General features: G+C 42.9%; 1 protein-coding gene across 1 annotated transcript in view; it reads left to right on the top strand.

The window, feature by feature from the left end:
• The window catches only part of FAM83A (family with sequence similarity 83 member A), a 37,622-nt gene extending 17,019 nt beyond the window's left edge, over window positions 1-20,603 (top strand). Inside the window, exons 3-4 of the mRNA XM_044294259.1 lie at window positions 2,712-2,836; window positions 17,662-20,603. Of these exons, the coding sequence (XP_044150194.1) occupies window positions 2,712-2,836; window positions 17,662-18,211 (675 nt within the window). The 3' untranslated portion in view covers window positions 18,212-20,603. The remainder of the gene's footprint in view (window positions 1-2,711; window positions 2,837-17,661) is intronic.
• Window positions 20,604-23,192: the final 2,589 nt, after the last annotated feature.

The following is a 23,192-nucleotide window of genomic DNA, read 5'->3' as shown; positions in this document are numbered from 1 at the left end:
AAACCAAATAACAACACACATCCTTTTTTCGAATCTGTTTTTATTTCCTGATTGCAGATTAATTTATTATATATCCTGAACATGATTATGGGGGCAGCCATCTTGCCTGAGCTGTTCCAGAGGATAGATCATCAGTTTAAAAAAACTGCAGAACCCCTTTAAATGAAATAGTCGAAAAAAAAAATAAATGACACACAACTACATCTATAGTAATAAATTATATAGAAGGTAGGGAGGAGGGGGATGCAGCTGCAGTTTCACACCAGGAAGACTCACCCACTTAATGAGCATCTAGAGGAAATGGGCTTTTACAAAAACCAGCAGAGGGACGGAAAAAGAACCAAAGTCTGCAGATTACAATAAAACTCGAAAACCCGAAAAAACCAACAGACAACCCTGGCACACCAACCTGACCAAAAAACTCAGACAAGCTTCCAGGGCTGCTGAGCGGCGATGGCAGAAATCCCATTCTAAAAATCAATTCACCGCATACAAGCAATCCCTCCTCATATTCAAATCCTCACTCGCTGATGCAAAACAGGCCTACTTCTCATCTCTCATATCTTCCCTGGCTCACAGCCCTAAACAACTTTTTAGCACTTTTAACTCCCGTCTCTGTCCCCCCAGCGCCCCACCCTCTCCTCTCAGCTCAGCTGAGGACTTTGCCACATACTTCAAACAAAAGATAGTCAACATCAGAGAAAGCTTCAGTACACAGTCCCTACAGACCCTCTACACAACTGCTTAGTCCTCTTCTCCCAAAACCCACTTCTCCACCATTACAGAAGAAAAACTCTTCACTCTTCTCTCCATATCACATCTAACCACCTGTGCACTTGACCCAATCCCATCCCACCTCATCCCTAACCTCACCACAGTGTTTATCCCAGCCCTAACTTATCTCTTCAACCTATCACTAACCTCTGGTGTCTTCCCCTCTGCTTTTAAACATGCTACCATTACAACCATCCTCAAAAAGCCTTCACTTGACCCATCTTCTTTGTCCAGTTATCGCTCCATATCACTTCTTACATATGCCTCAAAGCTACTTGAACAACATGTCCATTCGGAACTGTCCTCTCACCTCTCCTCCTGCTCCCTCTTTGACTGGCTTCTGACACCACCACTCGACTGAGACTGCCCTTACCAAAGTCACCAATGACCTACTAACAGCCAAAACCAAAAAACATTACTCTGTCCTGCTTCTCCTTGACCTGTCCTCTGCCTTTGACACTGTCGACCACTCCCTTCTGTTGCAAACTCTCTCATCTCTTGGCATCACTGACCTGGCCTTCTCCTGGATCACATCATACCTCACAGACCGGATGTTTAGAGTCTCCTATTCTCACACCTCCTCGTCTCATTCCCTCTCTGTTGGTGTCCCGCAAGGCTCTGTCCTAGGACCCCTGCTCTTCTCTATCTACACTTTTGGCCTGGGACATCTCATAGTCCCATGGCTTTCAGTATCACTCCTATGCTGATGACACACAAATCTACCTCTCTGGTCCAGACATCACCACCTCCTATCAAGAATCCCACAATGTCGATCTTCCATATTATCCTTCTTCTCCTCTCGCTTTCTAAAACTTAACATGGATAAAACATTCATCATATTTCCCCTATCTTGCTCAACCCCCCCCCCCCCCCCCAACAGACCTATCTATCACGATCAATGGCTGCACACTCTCTCCGGTCAACCAAGCCCGCTGCCTTGGAGTGACCTTGGATTCTACCCTCTCCTTCCGACCGCACATCCAAGCTCTTTCCACCACCTGCCGCCTCCATCTCAAAAACACCTCCCGCATCCGCTCTTTCCTTAACTTTGAATCTGAGAAAATGCTTGTACATGCCCTCATAATCTGCCACCTAGACTACTGCAACATCCTCCTCTGTGGCCTTCCATCTAGAACTCTCGCACCCCTCCAATCTGTCCTCAACTCTGCTGCCCGACTAATCCACCTCTCACCCTGTTACTCCTCTGCCTCTCCCCTCTGCCAATCCCTTCACTGGCTCCCCATTGCCCAGCGAATTCAGTTCAAAATACTAACAAATATATACAAGGCCGTCCATAACCTGTCCCCTCCCTACATCTCTGAGCTACTTTCCCGATACATCCCCACACGCACTCTCCGATCCTCACAAGACCTCCTTCTCTCCTCTCCTCTTATCACCTCTTCCCACAATCACCTCCAAGATGTCTCCCGTGCATCCCCCACACTCTGGAACTCGCTACCCCACCATATCAGACTCTCACCAACAGTGGAATCCTTCAAAAGAAACCTGAAAACCCACCTCTTCAGACAAGCCTACAACCAGTGACCCTGCTGCCTCTATACCGCCATGACCAACTTCACCCGCACCTACTGTGTCCTTCTCCCATACCATGTAGATTGTAAGCCTTCAGGGGCAGGGCCCTCTCTCCTTCTGTACCAGTTTGTAACCCGTCTTGTTCATGCTTAGAGCAATTGTCTGTATTATGTATGTGCACCCCTTATCATATGTACAGCGCTATGGAATAATTGGCACTTTAATAATAAATAATAATAATAATTACACACAACATTTCTGGCGGCACAACTTCTAATATGCATCTGTAGATGCCTAAATTTTATGCCATAATAGTTCGTGGGGAATGTTGCCTGTGACCTGGATGTGCAATGTATTTTTTTCTGCATCATTCTTATCTTCATTTATCATGTCTTCTGATACAGAACATATCCGTCAGAAGCGTAAGCGGAGAAGTCTACTGTGCAAAATCGGGCAAGAAGTTTTTCGGCCAAATTCATGAAAAGTTTATTATATCTGACTGGAGGTTTGTTCTCTCTGGATCGTACAGGTATGAGACCTTTTCTTTTTCTTTTAGTTCTCTCTGTATTAGCTGTAAAGGGAAGGCTAAGTCTAGGGATGTATAGAAAAAAAATGTTTCCCAGTTGGCCCTTACTAGTGCATGGCTTGCATCCACTAGTTTGAACTGGGCCAAACCAAGAGGTTCACTTGAAACTATTAGATGGATGTTTGGTGGTACAGTGCCTTGCAAAAGTATTCACCCCCTCTTGACTTTTTTTGCATTTTGTTACATTACAGCCTTAAAGGGAACCTGTCACCGGGATTTTGTGTATAGAGCTGAGGACATGGGTTGCTAGATGGCCCCTAGCACATTGGCAATACCCAGTCCCCATAGCTCTGTGTGCTTTTATAGTGATTTGATACATATGCAAATTAATCTGAGATCAGTCCTGTCCCTGACTCATCTTAGGGACAGGACTCATCTCAGGTTAGTTTGCAAACTTTTCACTGAGTACCACTTCAGTCGGGTGGCCCTCCCAAGGTGTCTGCCTCCAGTGCACCAAGATAGACCCATAAGCAGTGAGGAATGACAAGGAGAGACAGAAAACACAAGGGTGGATGATGGAGTGGAAGGGGTCAGTAGGCGGTATTGGGCACCCCTACAATCAGCCGTAGTGAAGAGTGATGGAGCCATCTGACCTGAGCCTTTCCCATGGGCATGGTAGCACGTCAGATGTTATCTCCAAATAGCATCAAAATGCTTTCTCAATTAATTTGAAAGCAGATGATGGGAATTTTAGAACAAATAGGGGCATTACCATTCCAGAAATGATTTTGACCTTAGTTAAGGATTCATAATTGTTCTTATCACGGCTAAATAATACATAATATGTAGGTGTGCAGGTCCCATTTATCAGATCTGGCACTAGCAGGCTTATAATCTATCACATCTATGGTAATGTAGATAATAATGAATTCAGGATGGTACATGGCTCATCAGAAATGTGTGAAAAGAAGCGTCAAAGTTTTGTGATCTGGAACCCAATGTATGTTACACAGTGCTCCTGGAAAACATGTATAATTAATGAGGCTCAGCAGGTGTGGACGGCACAGCTGCGGGTGCTGGGTGTGACCGATCACTTCTTTGTGGTTGTTCCTCCTTACCATGCCAAAATGCCAATTGGTCATCAAGGTAGCAGAAAAATTCCAGATTTGTACCAAAATGAATTGACAGTAGCAGATATTTTACACCGTTAACAAAATAATAGCAAAGACAGGTGCACTCTACGGTCTTACTAAACCCTCAAACTGATTTAAAAATTGAGAGATTAGCCAACAAGTCCTACGGTGTAGGACATGTCTGAGCCCGAGCACCGCGCCAAGGTTTCTCAAGTAGCTCGGGACCTAACACTCACCTACCTGTGCCATGTGGGCAATACCAGGAGCCAGTGGGCAAATTACAAGAGCTTAAGGACCGACTCACAAACAACTCATACCAGCCAGTCTTGAGTGGGACTCCTCCCATTGCTAGCATGGTTACATGCTGGAGGTAACTGGTGAGTTGTTTGTGAGTCGGCCTCATGCTCCTGTAATTTGCCCACTGGCTCCTGGTATTGCCCACATGGCACAGGTAGGTGAGTGTTAGGTCCCGAGCTACTTGAGAAACCTTGGCGCGGTGCTCGGGCTCAGACATGTCCTACACCGTAGGACATGTTGGCTAATCTCTCAAATTTTAAATCAGTTTGAGGGTTTAGTAAGACTGCAGAGTGCACCTGTCTTTGCTATTATTTAGTTATATTGATTATCACATCCACATAATTGCTATCTTGTGTAGGATGTCTATTGTGGTACTTGTGGTTCGCTGCGGGCATCCTCCATTGTATGCATTTTTGCTGGGGATCGTCATTAGCAACGGGCCACAAGTGCAGGATTTGCTCCCCTGTATATATGCACAACTGCATGTGGGTTTGAGCACCTCCTGCTAATACCACGCTATTCTTTTCAGTTTGTATTTTACACTGTTACAGAGAATAAAGCACCTCATATACTGTAAGTCAAGAATATAAGGTTTCTAAAATTTCCCATAACGTCGAGGGTGGAATTTAGTATCTAAAGTGCCTGCCTGATGTCACACATACAAACTATAATTTGCATGAAGCATGGTTATGCACTGTGCAATTTTGGGGAACTTGCCCATTGCATGTGATCCTAAAATTTTCCCTATTCTTTCAATGGTAACACCTATGGCCAGGGGCCTAGCTATAGTTGATATGGATTTACTCCGGTGGCCTACTGACTGAAAAGGCCCCATTTAGGAAGACACCATTGATATAAATAATACATGATAGGTGGCCGCCTCTATACAGATGGGGCCTAGGAGCTCCAAGGTGCACCTCTGCCTACGGCTAAAAGTAAATATGTATGTGCTCCGCATGAGGTCACATTAGACAGCATGTGACATCAACCAAAATGCTTATGGCTGATGCTACTGATAAGGAACCTTGATGGGAATTTTTATGGGGCTGTCTTATGTTTTGGGGATCTGGGGGGGGGTACTATTTCTACTTATTGTAAGCAACTAGTAGGTTTAAAGAGTCTTATAGGCCATGTAATGCTCCACTGTGAAGAAAACTTTTCAAAAAGGAAAGAAAACTGAACCTTTCATAATATCCCCCCGGATCCTGACAAAGACCTCTAACCCAGTAAAGGGGTTGTCCGGGTTCAGAACTGAACCCGAGCATATCCTCATTTTCACCCTTCCAGCCCCTCTAACATTTCATGCTCCGATGTTCTCCCTTGCCCTGGGTTTGGGCAGGGCAAAGGCTTGTTTGTTTATATTTTCACACTGCACTGCTAGGCTTCCGCCTAGCAGTGAGCCCGGTGATGTCACCAGCGCTAATAGGCGGACTTTAAAGCCCGCCCATAAGTGCCGGTGACGCCACTTGGCTCACTTCTAGGCAGAAGTGTCCGCCTAGCTTACCCTATGGGGAGCCTGGTATGTCACTGCATCTCCATAAAAAGCCTTTGCCCTGCGGGATTCAGCACAGGGCAAAGGAGAGCAACGGAGCATGAAATACTTGGAAGTTCATATCAGGAGGGCTGGAGGGTGAAGATGGGGATATGTCTGGGTTCAGCTCTGAACCAGGACAACCCCTTTAATCCAGTTCTCTCTGATGAGGGGCAATCACTCCTAACTTGGTTCTAATCCTAAATTATGTCTCAAGGCCTGTTTAAAAGGTTAAACATTGACTGATAGCTACCTTCCAACTGGTCGCGCCAGAAGCACAGTTTTCTTTTCTTTTTGCAAAGAAAGCCCAACATACTGTTTTTTGGGGAACACATATTTATTAAATGATTCAGCTTGGATGCAATCTAAGGTCAGAAAATGTCTTATTTTAGCAAATTTCACCATTCATACATATTCTAACTATAAATTACCTATGGATTCATCATCATTGGACCAATAAATAAGAAATATAATATAGCCAAAAAAATGTACAATCTCTAGCTGGCCAAAGCTCACAACCTGCAGAAAAGCATTTATATACAAAATACTGAAATAATATACTTCTTCAGAAATGGATACTGTAAAAGCATATAATTACTGGGAAATATGCCCCAGGGAGACAGGTTAATGGATATAATAGCAGGGTAGGTGACATTGGTATGTGCAGGTCTTATTTATAGAAAACCTAAAGAAGTTCACTGCTAATTAACTCCTAATTGCAATGTCTACTTGGTAAAAGCCAAGGGAGAATGTATACAGGTTTATGAGAAGTGGAGAATATTAATGAGCAGCTGTGTCTCTGGGAGAATATTTTATGTCATAATCTTGGGATTAACCAGATGCAGGTCTCCTACCTATGTGTGTATCAGGTCAATGAAGATAAGAAACCGTGAATTCACCACCTGCAAGAACACAATCAAGTCCTACACCAGAAGTAGAAAAGTGACGTTTTGCTCCAAATCTTGCTAATTTTTGCCAAACTTTTGTTACATAGTTGATACGGTTGAAAAAATACATAACTCCATCAAGTTCAACCAAGGGATGGGTGGGGACGCGAATCCCAGAAGGAAGTGAGACTTAGATTTCTACACGTTTTCATAAGCATTAATGTCATTTACTTTCAAGAATTCGTCTAAACCCTTTATAAAACTGTCCTCTGTTCCTGCTGTGACCACGTCCTGAGGAAGCCTATCCCACAGATTCACAGTTCTTACAGTAAAGAAGCTTTGACGCTTCCGGAGACAGAACTTTTTCTTCTCCAGTCGGAGGCAGGGCCCCCTTGTCTTTTGAGGGCATTTTACATGGAACAGTTTTTCACAGTATTTTTTGTATGACCCATTTATATATTTGTATAGGTTAATCATGTCCCCCTTTAGACGTCTAATAAATGTAATTCTTTCAATCTTACTTCTTATCTAAGACCCTCCATGCCCCTTATCAGTTTAGTTGCTCTCCTCTGTACTTTTTCCAGCTGCAGAGCATCCTTTCTATGGACTGGTGCCCAGAACTGAACTGCATATTCCAGATGAGGCCGCACCAACGCCTTGTAAAGTGGTAGTATTACATCCCTCTCCTGCGAGTCCATGCCTTGTTTAATGCATGAGAATATCCTTGATTGTCATTGTGCTGTTACCTAATCTATGATCTACAAGGACACCAAATCCTTCTCTACAAGTGACCCTACCAATGTTACATCCCCTAGGACATATGATGCCCAGAGATTATTACTACCAGGATGCATAACTTTACATTTATCCAAATTGAATCTCAATTGCCAAGTGGATGCCCAAACACTCAGAGTGTACTTTTTGGACATCTTTCTTAGACTGCACAGTACTACATGGCTTGGTGTCATCTGCAAAAATAGAAATGGTGCTATTAATTCCATTCTTGATATAATTAATAGATAAATTAAATAATAAGTGACCCAACACTGAACCCTGGTGTACACCATTTATAACCCTGGACCATTCTGAATAGGAATCATTACCACAATTCTCTGGACACGGTCCTTTAGCCAGTTTTCAATCCAATTACAACTTTTTTCCCCATACTTTCACCACTCTTGAAAAGTGGTGTCAAGGTGGACATGGTTTAGTATGGTAACTAAGTTTCTAGACAGAATTATCATTGTGGCTTTTTTAAAAACTTACAAAGAAGTTGCAAAATCAGTCCAGTTAGGGAGCTGGCAGGATAGGAAAAGTGAAGTAGCATGCCCAGACAGTTTAAGGATGCAACAAGTTTATCAAATATTGTGCAATTTTTTTTACTCTAAGTCAAAACAAAACTGACTTCAAAAAGTCACTTCTTAGTAGTAAGTCCTCTCCTATGGACTTCACGAGGCAGTGGAGAAAAATGCACCAGTCACAGATCACAGCTAATAGAACAGGAATTCAGATTGGATGATATAAAGATGACAGAAATTAAATATAATTTTTATGATAGCTGCTCACAATTGGATGTTTACATGGACAGCTGCCCAACTGTCCAACATGAGTTTGATAAGTTACATTTTTTTAATTTTTGCATTCCCGTCAGATAAGCAATTTACAGATTGTTTGGGTCTTATGTTCTACTTTTGGTGGAGATGGCTAGTATAGTGGTTTGCCAAATGGTCATGGGGCTGACAGATATCTTGCATCTTTACAGCAGATTAAAAGGTTTGCCCCATATGAACAACCCCCAAATTAGCACCATTTAAATAAACAAAGCTTTGGCCCCCTTGCCAGGTTCCTCAGTGGATTGTCCCTTTAGGAAGAAAAGCCATTTTTCTCCAAACTTACACTACAAAAACACATTACAAAGTTAGTCAGCACATTTGGAGGTAGGGCCACTTCCATTTTCGTTGTGAACTCCTAACTAACCCATCTCTGCCACAGGCTGTTTTTAATGACTGCAATATATAGCTGTAGACCACTCCACCTGAATTCACTTGAGGCCTGCTAGCACAGTGAGAGGTAACATATAGAGCAGACTCAGTATACATGTGGAGCCTGTTCTCCCTAAATTAATTTGAGGCCTGTTGGCATAGAGAGAGGTATCATATAGAGTAGGTTCCCATCCAGAAAGAAGTCACCTTGCGGTGGTGGATGGGCACAAATGATTTTGATCAAAATATATTTATTAAGTACTTCATTGGTTCAGAGTGCTGTTGCATTGTGTTTGCTTTTACTTAGGTAGACCAATAGGACCAGGCCAGTAGACAGAAGGAACTTTAGGATTTTGGCCCCCAACCAAGGTTACCAGGCCAAAATTTCTCCTAATATTGAGCAGAACCATTATATTTCACACCTCCCTATCTCACCTGTCTTACTCCAGGGTTCTTCATACTTGAATGACATTACATAACTTGGCAGTCAATATTTCACACTCAGGTAACCGAGAGAAGCTCTTATATTGCATTTTTCTTTACTAAGATGGAACCTCAGGCTGTAGCTACATTTAGGAAAAAACACTTCCCAGAGACTTGATTCTTGACATTGATAAAACCACCAGTATAAATAACCTAACGTTTTTTTACACATTAAAAAAATCCAGAAATTTAAATTTTAACGGCGTCGTGTGGAATTATTTTTTTAAAATCTCACCCACAAACAGCAGGACCTGTGAAGACAAACACACTGACCTGCTCCCCACTGCATGTTTTTGGCTCCCGCACTGTTTTACTTCACTCTTGGTTCCCCTCTGTAAACTTCCTGCATGGACAAGTTCAAGTACTCCGCGGCAGCCAATGGTCGCCAAGCTGCACATCACTGCTGGGTCACGTGCCGCTTAGGGACATGTCACCATTAAACCCAGTCATTGCCTGCAGCCGCACATGTGACCCAGTCAGTGTGGATGTTGATGGGCAGCGACTAAAAGCGCAGCGCAGAAAGCTCGGGAGCTGGAACTGTGCAGTGAGGAGCAGGTAAGTTTCTCTTCACGTATCCTGCTGGCTGGGAGTAGAATTTGAAAAAAAATCCCAGAGAAGCCAATGCTATCTTACATGGACCCTAGTATTATGCCAAAACTCACACCCGAAAAAAATAAGGAGAAGTTGCGGCTTTAAACTGCTGACTTACACCATGTGGCCACCGGCGAAATATCACTGTGGAATCCACGTTATCATTTAGGATATGCACCCCCATGTAATGTAATTTCCCCTGTAGAGCAGTGTAAAAAAAAAATACACTATTAAAAAACACCATTACAAAACGCCACAAACATTGGCACTTGCATTTTTTTCAAGTAGGGCCAAAAACCAAGTGATGTCTATAGGACAAAAAATGGAGGGAGAAAAACGGAAGACCCAGAGCATGCAGCAATTTCAGAAATCGCAATTGACTAAAAAATAAATAAATAAATGCAACTCAAGTGTGGGAAAAAATGCTATTATAAGAAAACACCTGTGTAATATTTTCCATTCATAAAATACAGGAAAAACACCAGTAAAAAAAAAAATAAATTACCAAAAACGCCTAAAACAGTGTGACCAGTTGGACCTAGTTTTCATAGCTGAGTCACAGAAAAGACTACCTCCTGAGCGTGAGGGAGGATGTAGCAGAGCTGAGTTACATGCATGACTGGACATATTCCCCCAGGGCATCTCTGACATGTGGAAAATCACAAATCAGCTTTGTGTCTACAGCCGGCGTCAGCGCATGCGCTTGGCTCGCATGACATAGATGAAGATCGACATGCCAAGGAGCTATCACAATGAGGGAGTTTCAATCACCTGCTTGCGTCTGTCTCTGATCTGACACCTCAATTATACTGTCACAACAAAAAGAGCTGATGGGAAAATCCGTGTATAATAGACCGTGAGAATGGCGGGCAACCACAAAACATATTGCATACGTGGGTCTGCTTTTTTTGTTGTTGAAACAGTGCCACTCTTGTTGATAGGCTATGCTTGGTATCAGTGTCGGACTGGGGTGCCTAGGGCCCACCAGTAAAATGTATTTTGGGGGCCCACCGTACGGATACGTCCAAATATTACCTGCTTACCCAGCAGCAATATGCTACCAGAGGACTAAATATGGGGTCCCTGCAGTGACTTTGAGAAGGTAGGTCCTGGGGAGAAGAGGACACTGGCAGCTTTCCTCTATACCTAGAAGTCATCTCAGCTCTGATCATATCTATAATAATAAACTGGGGAGTTTCTTTCATAATCTATCAAGTTTTTTATAGACGGAGGTGTTGTACATTGAATATATGTATGTAGTGCAGTAAGTGTACTGTGTTATGTGCCACTTGTGCAGAAGTTGGGAGACTAGGGGCCCACCTTGCTCAGGGGCCCACCGGGGATTCACCTGTAACCCTGTGGGCCAGTTTGAGCCTGCTTGGTATTGCAGCATTCAAATACATTGAGCTGAACTGCCATACTGCTGGTGGTGTTTCTATGATAATGGAGACCCCTTTTCTAATCCCAGACAAAACCTTTTAAATACCGTGATTGGTCAGTAGAACAAAAAAAAAAAACTGGTGATGTCATCAACCAGGGTTTAAACCATGAACATGTAGACTCCAGGGTCGGTGTTAGCATTTGAGCTTCTCAACTGATTGACTGGACCAGAAGAGATGACCATGCAGGAACCTGTCCCTGTCAATGAAGAAGGAGAGGGAGGGGCTGTCAGGGAAGCAGTTTGAGCAAGTGTGCACAGAGTGGCTTGGGCCCGCCCTCGGTGCACTTGACTGCTCATTTACATATGGAATAAAGTAGTCTTTCTGCAGAATGAAGCAAAGGAGTGAATGGTTTACGCAAAAATGGCAGCCAAAGAAAGTACAACTAGTACCTCAAAAGACAAGACCTTATACAAGCATTTGGTCCTAGTAATAGAATAGTTATAGACTCCAGAATGCCAAGAACTAAATATAAAAAAAAAAAAAAATCTTATAGTCTTTAAGGGGTTAATGATGTCAAAAAAAGTGGAAAAAGAGCTTCCATGTCTGTGTCCCCATGATAAGACTTCCTGCTTACGTGCCCTGCCCCTCAGTGCTATCCGAGGCGCAATAGTCCTTCATGAAAAAGAATCAGATCTCATTTTTTCTCTCATTTTCTAACTAAAAATAAAAGGTGGATTGTGATTGGTCACCACGAGGGTCGCTGCCCCTGTGTGGAAAATCAAGTCACTAATATTGTCTATCGTTTTGGCTGAAAGGAAGGATGATTCATGAAATATTTTATAAGATAAAGGCTGGAATGTTCCCTTTATTTTAATTCATAGCTTAAGGTCATTTTAATGCAGGACGATGCCTAAAAATTCTAGACCGTACAAGTCGATTCAAAAAGAAAATGTGATGATCTGTTCAAGACATGACAAAACTCAACAATAAAAAAAGTTAAAAAAAGTCCAGTCATGTTTAGTGATTGACAACCATCTCCATATACATGCTCATCAGAGAGCAGACCTCCCAAGTGTCCCTCTTACGGAAGGACAGTCCCTACATTTGACCCATGTCCCTCTTTGCTCCTTAAAAGACCCTCTTTAAGATCTGAGGTGTCGATTTACATTTACAATATTGATCCAGAAAGTGTTTTTCTGGTTCCTCTCTGTATATTTGAGTCCACCTTGTATATTATTTCATTATTTGATGGAATTTAGATTTTTATACATTTCTATATTCTAAAAATGTGTGCGTTATTGTATAAAAAAACAAAAAATTGGGGAGTGTATAAATAGGCAGGAAAAATTGATCTTTCACACAATGGACCGAAAGTGTCCTTTTTGACCGTCCAAAAAGTTGGGAGGTATGACATAAAGTAGGCACAGAAAGAGCAGGGAGTACAACTAAGGAATGACAAGTTCTACTGAATCTTTTCCCTCAGGACTATATATCAATCTGCTCAGCTCCTCCTGCTCTATATATTCTATAGCATTATTATAGTGACAGGTTGTGCCACGATTCATGTAAAAAATTAAAATCAGACACCATATAGTCCATGACAATCTCTTTCTAACAAATCTAGATCCAGCCCTGTCCCTCACATGGATCCACATTCACTGCTCCAATTGTTCTGGTAGATTATGTTCAGCCTGGCAGCTCAGAGGGGCGTGTCCTTTCTGCTGCAGCTCTCTCCCTGTAACTGCTACAACTTCTCACAGAACAGTTAGTGACAGTTGGAGATTTACACTGTGCACGTTCGACCACCTCAATTAGAGGGACAAAAAATAAGGAAGAGAATAAACAGCAGGTGTAGCGCTCTACAGATACATTTTGTTGAATAACTCAGAGGCTATACTAGAGAAGACGTCATCGGCGCAGGCGCACTGAGGGAGTGCTGAGGAGGCGAGCCTCCTTATCTGAGAGCGCCTGCGCCGAATGAACACAGGCGCGCGATTTTTTAAATGCTGACAGGGCCGGCCGGCCGGAGGAGATCGCGGCTGGCCCTGTCAATCAACACGACGAGGGGGCGGTTTTTTGCGGCGGCTACCAGCAAGTAGTATTTGCTGGTAGAGACCTGATTTACATATTATAAAACTTCGTTTTTATAAGAAACTGCTGAAGGAAAGTAAGTAACACCATTATATTTTCATATATCGCAGTATAAGGAATTTAGCCCAAAAAATAAATAATGACTTTAGTGGGGTGACAGAAGCCCTTTAAATGTATGGTTGTTTCTCATCTTTTGAACAGGACAGATTTTAGGGTGTGAAAAAACTAGGCATTTGCCAAGGGTTCCATTTTCAAGGCGGTACCTGAGGAAAGGAAACCAAGCAGCAAACTAAAACCGTCTCGTGTTATTTAGTAGTATATGGTAGTATTTTTTGCAAACTTACATGGGACGTATACGGCAATTTTATGTGGGCTTTTTAAGAGAATATTGTTTTGGATATTGTTTGGGCACTATATGGCGGTGCTATGTGGACTGCATTTGGAGAAGGAGGCCTACTTTACGTGGCACCTGGGTCACAATACTCAGTGTCATGTCACCCCGCACAATTTAGACTCTGGACTTCCAATGTAAACATTATTTCTTTTCACATCTTTCAAGCTAAACACCAATTCATCTCCATTTTTTGGCAGCGCAGCTAATTAGTCTCTTTCATCCTTTAATTCAATCTTTCATTTTCTAAAGCTTTTTGATTTATAATTATAGTGTCACCAAGAAATTATTCTATTGACATAAATCAATAAAAATAATGTGAGATTTGGCAGAGACTCCGGCGGTATGTGCCAGGACTGGGTGCAGCCTCTTCAGCTGACGCGGTTAGGCTACTTTCACACTGGCGTTTGGTGCGGATCCGTCATGGATCTGCACAAACGCATTCGTTCAGATAATACAACCGTCTGCATCCGTTCAGAACGGATCAACATATTCCATCCTTTTCATTCACTAATTTGTGTGAAGTACTTTTTCATCATATTTTTTTACATTTTATGAAAATTTAAATTGTAATTTTTTAAATTAAAATAACTTGATCTTTGCTTTTGCTGATCCTGAATTGATCTTCAGCATAGTCTCTCCATGTCTTACTAGGGGATTAAAAAATACATGTTTAGGTGTTGCCGTTGCCCTGCGCCATGTTTTTGGAGCAGACTTTGGGTGGGTTCACACCTAGCGTTAGGGATTCCGTTATGGCTTTCCGTTATAACAGGGTTATAACGGAACATAACAGAATCCATAAGACGGAAGGGCGGATACAGTTTGATGCCCATAGACTTGCATTCTGACGAAATGCAAAACTGGACGCCTTTAAAAGGTATTCCGTTTTGCTGCGTCCTAATAGAAGTCTATGGGAAAACATAACGGATCCGTCTGGTTCCCGTTATGCAAGACGGAAAACAAAGTCCTGTCGACAGGACTTTGTTTTCCGTCTTTCATAACGGGAACCAGATGGATCCGTTATGTGTTCCCATAGACTTCTATTAGGACGGAACAAAACGGAATGCCTCTTAAAGGCTTCCGTTTTGCATTCCATCCTATGGATTCCGTTATGTTCCGTTATAACCCTATTATAATGGAAAGCCATAACAGAATCCCTAACGCTAGTGTGAACCCACCCTTTCTTTGTTATAGAAACACTGGTGCAGATAAGTCCTATTAGACCATTGGTCCAGGGGTAGAACCAGGATTTGACGGGCCCACCAGAGGAGTCCTCTTTGGGCTCAGACATAGTGGGCCCCAAAGATACAGGAGAAAAAAAAACATTTGGACATGCCTTTGGAGCCACCAGTGTCTATTTCTTTGAATCCAAATCTATTAGACTTTATTGATGATATAGGGAGTCTGGGCCCCAAGAATAATTTCCTTTGGTGGGCCTAAGATACCTCCATGAGTCGGGGGCCATTTATGCTGTCAGAAGTCCTCTCTACTGTATATTATCTCCTTGAAGCTGAATTCCTAAATAATGCTATTATATTGATTCTTGGGTTCTTCATCTTTGTTTACCCTCAAGGGGGAAAGAATGTGAAGTGGGAGGCAATTGAAGTGTTGATAAGATTATCTCCATCCGTCTCTGTTCCTACATGTTCATAATTACAAGGCATTGACAGGACGACGTATTTTGGGCTTTGACTTTTGCATTCTTGTATCAGGAGTCAGCATATTGAGAAGGTCTGCAATCATTTTTTCTCCTCTTCTTCCTTATTTGTGTTGTTTCAGTGTGATATTGTGTAGTAGCTCCAAACAGATTTTAAAGTATAGCGGACCAGCGGTCATTCATTTTTCTTTAATGACAGTGACTGCATTTGTGTAATGCACTGGAGTGTAATAATATTACAGGCTATAGCTACTAGAGAGGGGTCGTTGATCCAGGGAGTTATTCTGATTGCCTGAATGGAGTCGGGAAGGAATTTGTTCCCCCATAAGTGGGAAAAAATTGGCTTCTACCTCAGTATTTTTTTTGCCTTCCTCTGCATGAACTTGCAGGATAACAGACCGAACTGGATGGACAAGGGTCTTTTTTCGGCCTTATAGACTATGTTACTTTATTAGGGAACTATGTTAACTTTTTTTTTTTTAACTGTATACAACGTTAACCCTCCACCGAACACTGAAAACAGCTACTTGTAAGATACAGAGGCAGGCTTCTCAGCCTATCTCTTCTCTCCCTTCTCCAGCCCTGCCTCCTTACATGTGTAATATGTTACTAAAAAACTGATATCGCAAGCTTTTTCTGCATATTTGATCTGCTGCCAACCCTCCTGTCTATCTTCCCAGCATAAACCAAGGACACTCTGGAAAGACAGAATGAGCACTGCTACAAGCCACCAGTGATGGCAGCAGATAAAATATGGAAAATCGTAGCTTTTAATAAAATATTACTCATGTTGGGCGCTAGGGCAGAGAGAGAAGTGGCAGGCTGAGAAGCCTATCTCTGCCTCAGCCTATCTTTCATTAAGCTGCTTTCATTGTTCAGTAGAGACTGAAGAAGGAATCTCCTTAGCAATGCTTATTTAGAGGGCTGCTAAGGAGAGATTTTACATGCAGTTTTTCGAATATAAGTGCACATACAGTAAGTGCTTAATAAAGTTTATTACAAAAATAGTCGATATCCCTACCCCTACACAGTAAAAAAAATAATTAATTAAACAACTGCAATCCATCATTCCATATACAAATCCAGGGATGCAGCTATAGGGAGCGCAAAGGAAAGGGTCAAACACCCCTCTACCTTGTAAGAAGACAGCAGTATTTTAAATAGCACACGTTTGATGGAGGCTGCTTAGAATTTGTATTAAAGGGGTATTCTGTAGGAAGTCCTACTGCTGGGATCCCATGATCATGAGAACAATTGCCCTATACCTCGCAGGGCCCCTTGAAATGAATGGAGCAGCTGGTTGAACTTGTGCATTGCCGATCCATTTATCTCTATAGAACCTCCCAGAAATAGCCCAGCACTTGTACTCTGCTATCTCCGGTAGTGCTATAGAGATTGGAGCAGCAGTATGCATGCTCGACCTGCCACTCCTGTCGATAGGGCATAACTTGAAATTACCGGACTACCCGTTTGATTCGGGCACATTTTGAAATCATGTCTTGGGGCACCAATAGTGATTTTCCTAACCCAAGAGATCTACTGCAAAGAGTAAAGGGCCACATGGCAGTCATCACCTAAATGATCATTAGAATGAGTGCTCCCAACCTTTGGCCAGTGTAAACATGTGTAGTGATGGAACAAGGAATGGAGATTCGCTCATTTGTCGTTGAGGTTGGATTTTTAAGCCACTGCCCAGTAGTGTGCTACACAGATGAGAACCTTGCTATACCTTCGATCTACCATTATCACGGGCAATTTAACTGACTCTGTAAAAGGACCTTAATGCATCAGTTCAGTTGCATCCGCTTCATTCAACCTTTACTGAGCTCCCAGATGATCTCCATTGACTCATGTGGGTGTTGTTACAGGAAGGATGCAATATGGTGACTAAATCATTGTGTGATGAAAATGTTTTCAACTTTTTAATATTTTTGCGTTTTGATTGCTCTGGCTGCGGTCAGTAAATGGAAATTGGGATGCATGGCGGCTCAGTAGTTATTGGCGTCGTCTTTCAGAACTGGGGTCCTGAATTTGACTTCCTGTTTATGTAGGATCCCTCTCACACTCCAATTCATAATTGGTTTCATATGAGATTGACTCCGGAGTGTGTCTGCGATAAGGAAGGTAGGACAACTCATAGGACAACCGGGACTGATATGAATAATGACAATGTGTACATCACTGTGGAATAATGAGATAGATACATGTAGAAGCATTAAGATAATGTACTGGTTTTAGTTGCATTCACACGTATAACCACAATCATGATATCATAAGTGGTGGCCAATGACTCCTCCCTGCTATGGCTGTATGTCGTTTAATCTTAAACGTTCCAAATTTAAGAATAACATCTGAACGCTCTCCAAATGATGACCCTAACAATGTCTTGTCTTTTGTTTTCAGCTTCACATGGCTTTCTGGGCAAGTTCATAGAAACTTTTTGACCAAGTTTACTGGACATGTGGTTGAGTTATTTGATGAGGAGTTCAGACATCTCTATGATTCGTCCAAGCCAGTGATGGGATTAAAGTCTCCTGCCCCAATGAAGCCAGTATTAAGAAGAGAGGGCAGCGCCATGAGCACCATGACGGACAGCAGCACCCAGGAGACCACAAACACTACCTCAGACCTTCTGAGCAGCTCTCCAGCTACCAGTATCTCCCAACTTTCCCTGTGTCCCTCGTCCCCTTCAACTCCAACACCATCCCCAACTAAGTCTCCACTTCAAAGGATGAATTCCTTCCATGGATACACCGCCTTGAGATCTCCTCCACCTCAAACCAACTACCAGGTGAACTATTATCAGAGGAGTTATGTACCTGAAAGCCCCACACAACTGTTCAGCAACAATAACAACATTTACCGCTCGATGAGAACCCGTAGAGAAGACTTCACTCCACCATCGAGGTTTACCCAAGGATGGAGATTTTTCTCCAAGCCAACAATGACTTAAGACCTATTATTATTAGGTAGATGCACAGACTGCACTTAAAGAATGCAAAAACAAATGTGCAATGTATATGACTCTATTGTGAAGATGTGCTCCACAAAAAGGAACAATTCTCACATATCCAAAACATCTTAAAGTGTTCGTATAATGTGGCCAAAAAGTATTAATTTGGTGATTTCCCATTTTGTACTTTTTTATGTATGCAAAAATGTGTTCTCTTTGGACTGTTGTTGAAAATCGAGTTTGTAAGTTACCACCATGGGCGCCATGACTATAATATAAGGTCATGACGGTCTGCTCTCTTAGTTGGTACCTTATTTATGAAACTTTTCTATACAGTGACTTATTGTACAGTGACTTAATGACCCATCCAAGTCTTCAAAGTTGCAGTGGCAGTATAAGGAGTTGAGTGGCAAACCATCTATCACACTGAGTTTTCAATATTCCACTAACCTTAGCTTGTGTTCAATGAGGCTCATATGGATCATATGCAGTGAGCCCAGGAGGGGAAAGTGAGTGGTTGTGGTAGTGGCAAGGATGGGGGTGGTAGCTCTTGTGATGGCAGTCATCACTCTGGCACTCCCTGGGCTATGCACTGTTGGGAGAGCACACTATTCTTCCCTGAACTTTTGGGTACCCCTGCCTAGGTGGGGTGTCTTTGATGGTGGATGCTTGGCAGGGTGCGAGGCAGGAGGGCAGCTGTTGGCCCAACTAATGGATGGCAGAATCAGTGACCAGGCCTGTTTGGGTACAATAAATAAAGTCTCTCTTTATTGAATAAATGATTGGAGTTGCAGTACGTAGAGTAGCAATAGGCACAGTTCCGAAGTATATTACAGAGTATGCTCTTCCCTATAGACATGTATAGGTAACAGCAATGATGGTAGTAATCCTCCCTGAGTCTCTCTCTAAATATACTTTATAATCTTCCCAAATAACCACAGGTCTGCAATGCATTCTCATTAACTTGATCTGAAATTCCCAGTCTGCAGGGTGAAGAACTTACGATAAATCTGGCCAGTCCATCTCAAAGTGTGGCGGGTGCAGGCAATTATCCCTTTCTGCATCTGTAAAGCATTTTGCCATAAACAAGCATTACCTTACTGTCATAGCCCAAGCACAGCCTTCAAGTGATTCTCAACCCTACTCAGGGGTAGTTTTTCAGTTCAGTTGCTTCTCTGCCAACTTTCAGTCACAGGATTGAAGGTTCCCTGGACTAGGCCTAGATTTCAGGAGCTCACACGTATACTTCCTCACTCTAGGACTGATTAGCTTAGACTCGCTAACCAATGGGATGGGACCAGCCCATCACCCTGGCATCTGCACTAAGACTGCCAGTGTTAACTATATGCTGCCCATACATAACCGTTAGGGATGCACAGTGCACAAGTTAAAAGTAAACACTCTACCAGTTGATTGTTTGGGCAATAATCACAGCATTCAACTTTTTAGTATGAAATTAACTCCTTAGCAGTGATCCACTGGGTCGCTGCACATATACATAATGATCATGCTTGTGTCAAAATTTAGTCTCCAAGGAGGTACCCTGGAGAGGCAGGCTCTTGTATATCAGATAACAAAAAATCTTGAGATGATGGTCACCTAGATAGAAAGCTAACTGATTGCTATGTTACCTCATCCCCCAAATCCTGCATAATACACATCAGATCAATGGCAACCAAGTTCACCAATTTTGGTGGTAGTGGCTAATGATCTAATTGGCATGGAGCAACCTGAAAGAGAAAGCTTCAGCATACTATACTTCAAAATGCCTGGTCAATAGTAGCTTTAGGCGATAAGAGGTGTCTGGTAATAATATTCCCTCTTCCCTATTTAGATAAATGGAGAGGGGGGGGAGGGGGAGTTGTAAAAGACAGCAGTTGGCAGTCTCATATGGATTTGCTGCATTGCATGGGACAATAATGGTTGCCCTATGATTTTGTACTGATGGGACCTTCCCAGTGAGTATTTGGTGTCTCTGCAGTGCCACCACTGGAGTAATGAAGCATTACATGCCTCAAACTTACTGGGCTGTCTGTATAACGTATGGAATGCGTCAAGTCCTTCAGAGACAGAGATGCCCCTTTATAGCGCTGTCTACTTTGATGTGGATGCTCAAAGGGCACCCAGAAATGGGGGAATCCTGCACCTTGAGTGGATCCATCAGTCTGTACATTGTACATAGTCTGCCCCTGTTACCTATTATTCACTGTAAGTCAAGAAGTGTTATCACGTGCTCTAACACATCTGGCAGCTAGAAATCCAGCAGTAACGTTCGCTATAGTACATAGTAAGAGATATTATGAAAGAAAGGAAATTAAGTGTAAAATAAAATGGAAGATGTTAATGAAATGTATCCTGCGCACTGACCGAACAGTCTGTAAATGATCAGAATAAAATGTATATAGTAAAGTTGTGTTCTCTGTAATTGATTTTATACCCAGGACGATAAGGGTACGTTCACACAGACACATTTTCCATATCAGATTTTGCTGCTAATTTGCCACCCTGCGCATTGCAAGGCTAAAATGAGCGAGAAATCCGCACCACCTGTCAATTTCCACGCTTTTGTTTTTTTGCAGTTTATTTCGTGAAATCTTTCCCACCTTCCATCCAAAATTCCATCCAAATTTTTTTCATTGCATATTAACAGCCTATATACAGCTATGGAAGAAGTGGAGCTGCGTCTTAAAAAGATTAAAATAGACAAATCGCCAGGACCAGATGGCATACACCCCTGTATCCTAATAGAATGAAGTAATATCATAGCCAGACCCTTATTTATGATATTTAAGGACTCTATACTGACAGGGACTGTTCCACAGGATTAGCGCATAGCAAATGTGGTGCCAATATTTAAAAAAAGGTCCAAAAACAGAGCCCGGAAACTATAAGGCCCCTTTCACACGGGCGAGTATTTCAACGCAGGTGCAATGCGTGAGGTGAACGCATTGCACCCGCACTGAATCCTGACCCATTCATTTCTATGGGGCTGTGAACACGAGGGGTGATTTTCACGCATCACTTGTGCGTTGCGTGAAAGTCGCAGCATGCTCCTCTTTGTGCGTTTTTCACGTAACGCAGGCCCCATAGAAATTAATGGGGTTGCGTGAAAATCGCAAGCATCCGCAAGCATCCCCGGATGGGGACCCGATCATTATTATTTCCCCTTATAACATGGTTATAAGGGAAAATAATAGCATTCTGAATGAAGAATGCATAGTACAATTGTAATGACCGGCGTCACGCACAGGGAGGGAAAAGGGAAAGCCCTGCTCAAGGGAGAGGGAAAGGTGGTGACCCCTGACTCACCTTGCGGCTGGCACCTGACTGCCCTGACGTCCCTAGACGGGTTCCTCACCCGTGCGGCGATCACGTGCCTAAACCCTGGCTTTCCCTAAAATGAGCCCTAGATAGTGAACAGGCCGGTGGGATCGCTAGTCCGCACCACTGACCCTAAGAGGGAAACACCAGGGAGAGGACAGACAATACAGACAAACACATAGACCCAGGTGGGCGACCACAGCAGACCACAAAGGTCCAACAGGGATCCGGAGGGAAACGTTCTGGACCAACAACCAGAGAACGCAGCAACACAGCTCCAGTGGGTCAGAATAGAAGTCCAGGCAGGAAGCTCTATATCTGGCAACCAGAGAAGTGTGAGAGGGGAATATAAGGAGGTTGGGAGTGCTGGACAAGGAACAGCTGAGAAGAAGGAGCTACGGATCCCTGAGTGAGCCAAAAAGGGTTGCAAAGCAAACCCAGAAAGCTACCATAAGGAAACAGCCCTATCTTACATAGAGCGTGCAGCCAATCGCTGCGACTTCCTGACCCCGGGTATAACTGAGTCAGGCGTGGTTCTTGACACCCTCGTGACAGTACCCCACTCTCTACGAGGGGCCTCCGGACACTCAGGACCAGGTCTCTCAGGATGAGAGGCATGAAAAGCCCGAACTAGCCTGTCGGCGTTTACCTCAGACGCAGGAACCCACATTCTTTCCTCGGGACCATAACCTCTCCAATGCACCAGATATTGAAGAGAGCGGCGGATCCGACGAGACAATTTTGGATATCTGAAACTCTAGATTACCATCCACAACAACAGGAAGGGGGTGGCAGCGGTGATGGTTCTAGAGGTGGAACATATTTTTTGAGTAACGACTTATGAAAGACGTTATGGATTTTAAAAGTCTGAGGTAGCTCCAGGCGAAAAGCCACGGGGTTGATGATGGCTACAATTTTGTAAGGGCCAATGAACCTAGGACCCAGTTTCCAAGAGGGAACCTTTAATTTAATATTCCTAGTAGACAACCACACATAGTCATTCACTCCTAGGTCCGGACCTGGCGACCGTCTCTTATCAGCCATGCATTTGTATTTACCTCCCATATTTTTCAAGTTAGCTTGCACCTTCTGCCATACCGATGAAAGAGATGACGAAAACCGTTCCTCTTCGGGAACCCCAGAAGACCCCCCCTCTTTGAAAGTACAGAATTGGGGATGAAAACCATATGCACCAAGAAATGGTGACTTGCCAGTGGATTCCTGACGACGATTATTTATGGCAAACTCAGCTAACGGTAAATATGATGACCACAACTCTTGGTTTTCAGACACAAAACATCTTAGATATGTCTCAAGGTTTTGGTTGGTACGCTCAGTCTGTCCATTCGACTGAGGATGGAAAGCTGAGGAAAACGACAAGTGTACCCCCAAACGGGAACAAAAAGCTTTCCAAAATTTAGAAATAAACTGGGTACCCCGATCCGAAACAACATCGGAAGGGACCCCGTGAAGCTTCACTATTTCACTGATGAATAAAGATTGGTTATACCAGCGCATAACGTAGTGTGTGGCGGTATATAATCACACCCAAATATTACTGAATTATTTATGTGAATGAGGATTGTTAAAATATAACGTTTATTAGGTCATTTAAAATTAGATTTTACTAATGGGTGAAAAACAACGATTATTACAACAA

This window comes from Bufo gargarizans, chromosome 5 (genome assembly GCF_014858855.1).
Source record: "Bufo gargarizans isolate SCDJY-AF-19 chromosome 5, ASM1485885v1, whole genome shotgun sequence".
NCBI classification, from domain to species: domain Eukaryota; kingdom Metazoa; phylum Chordata; class Amphibia; order Anura; family Bufonidae; genus Bufo; species Bufo gargarizans.
The sequence above is the reverse complement of the archived record's forward strand: the minus strand, read 5'-3'. Positions and strand labels throughout refer to the sequence as shown.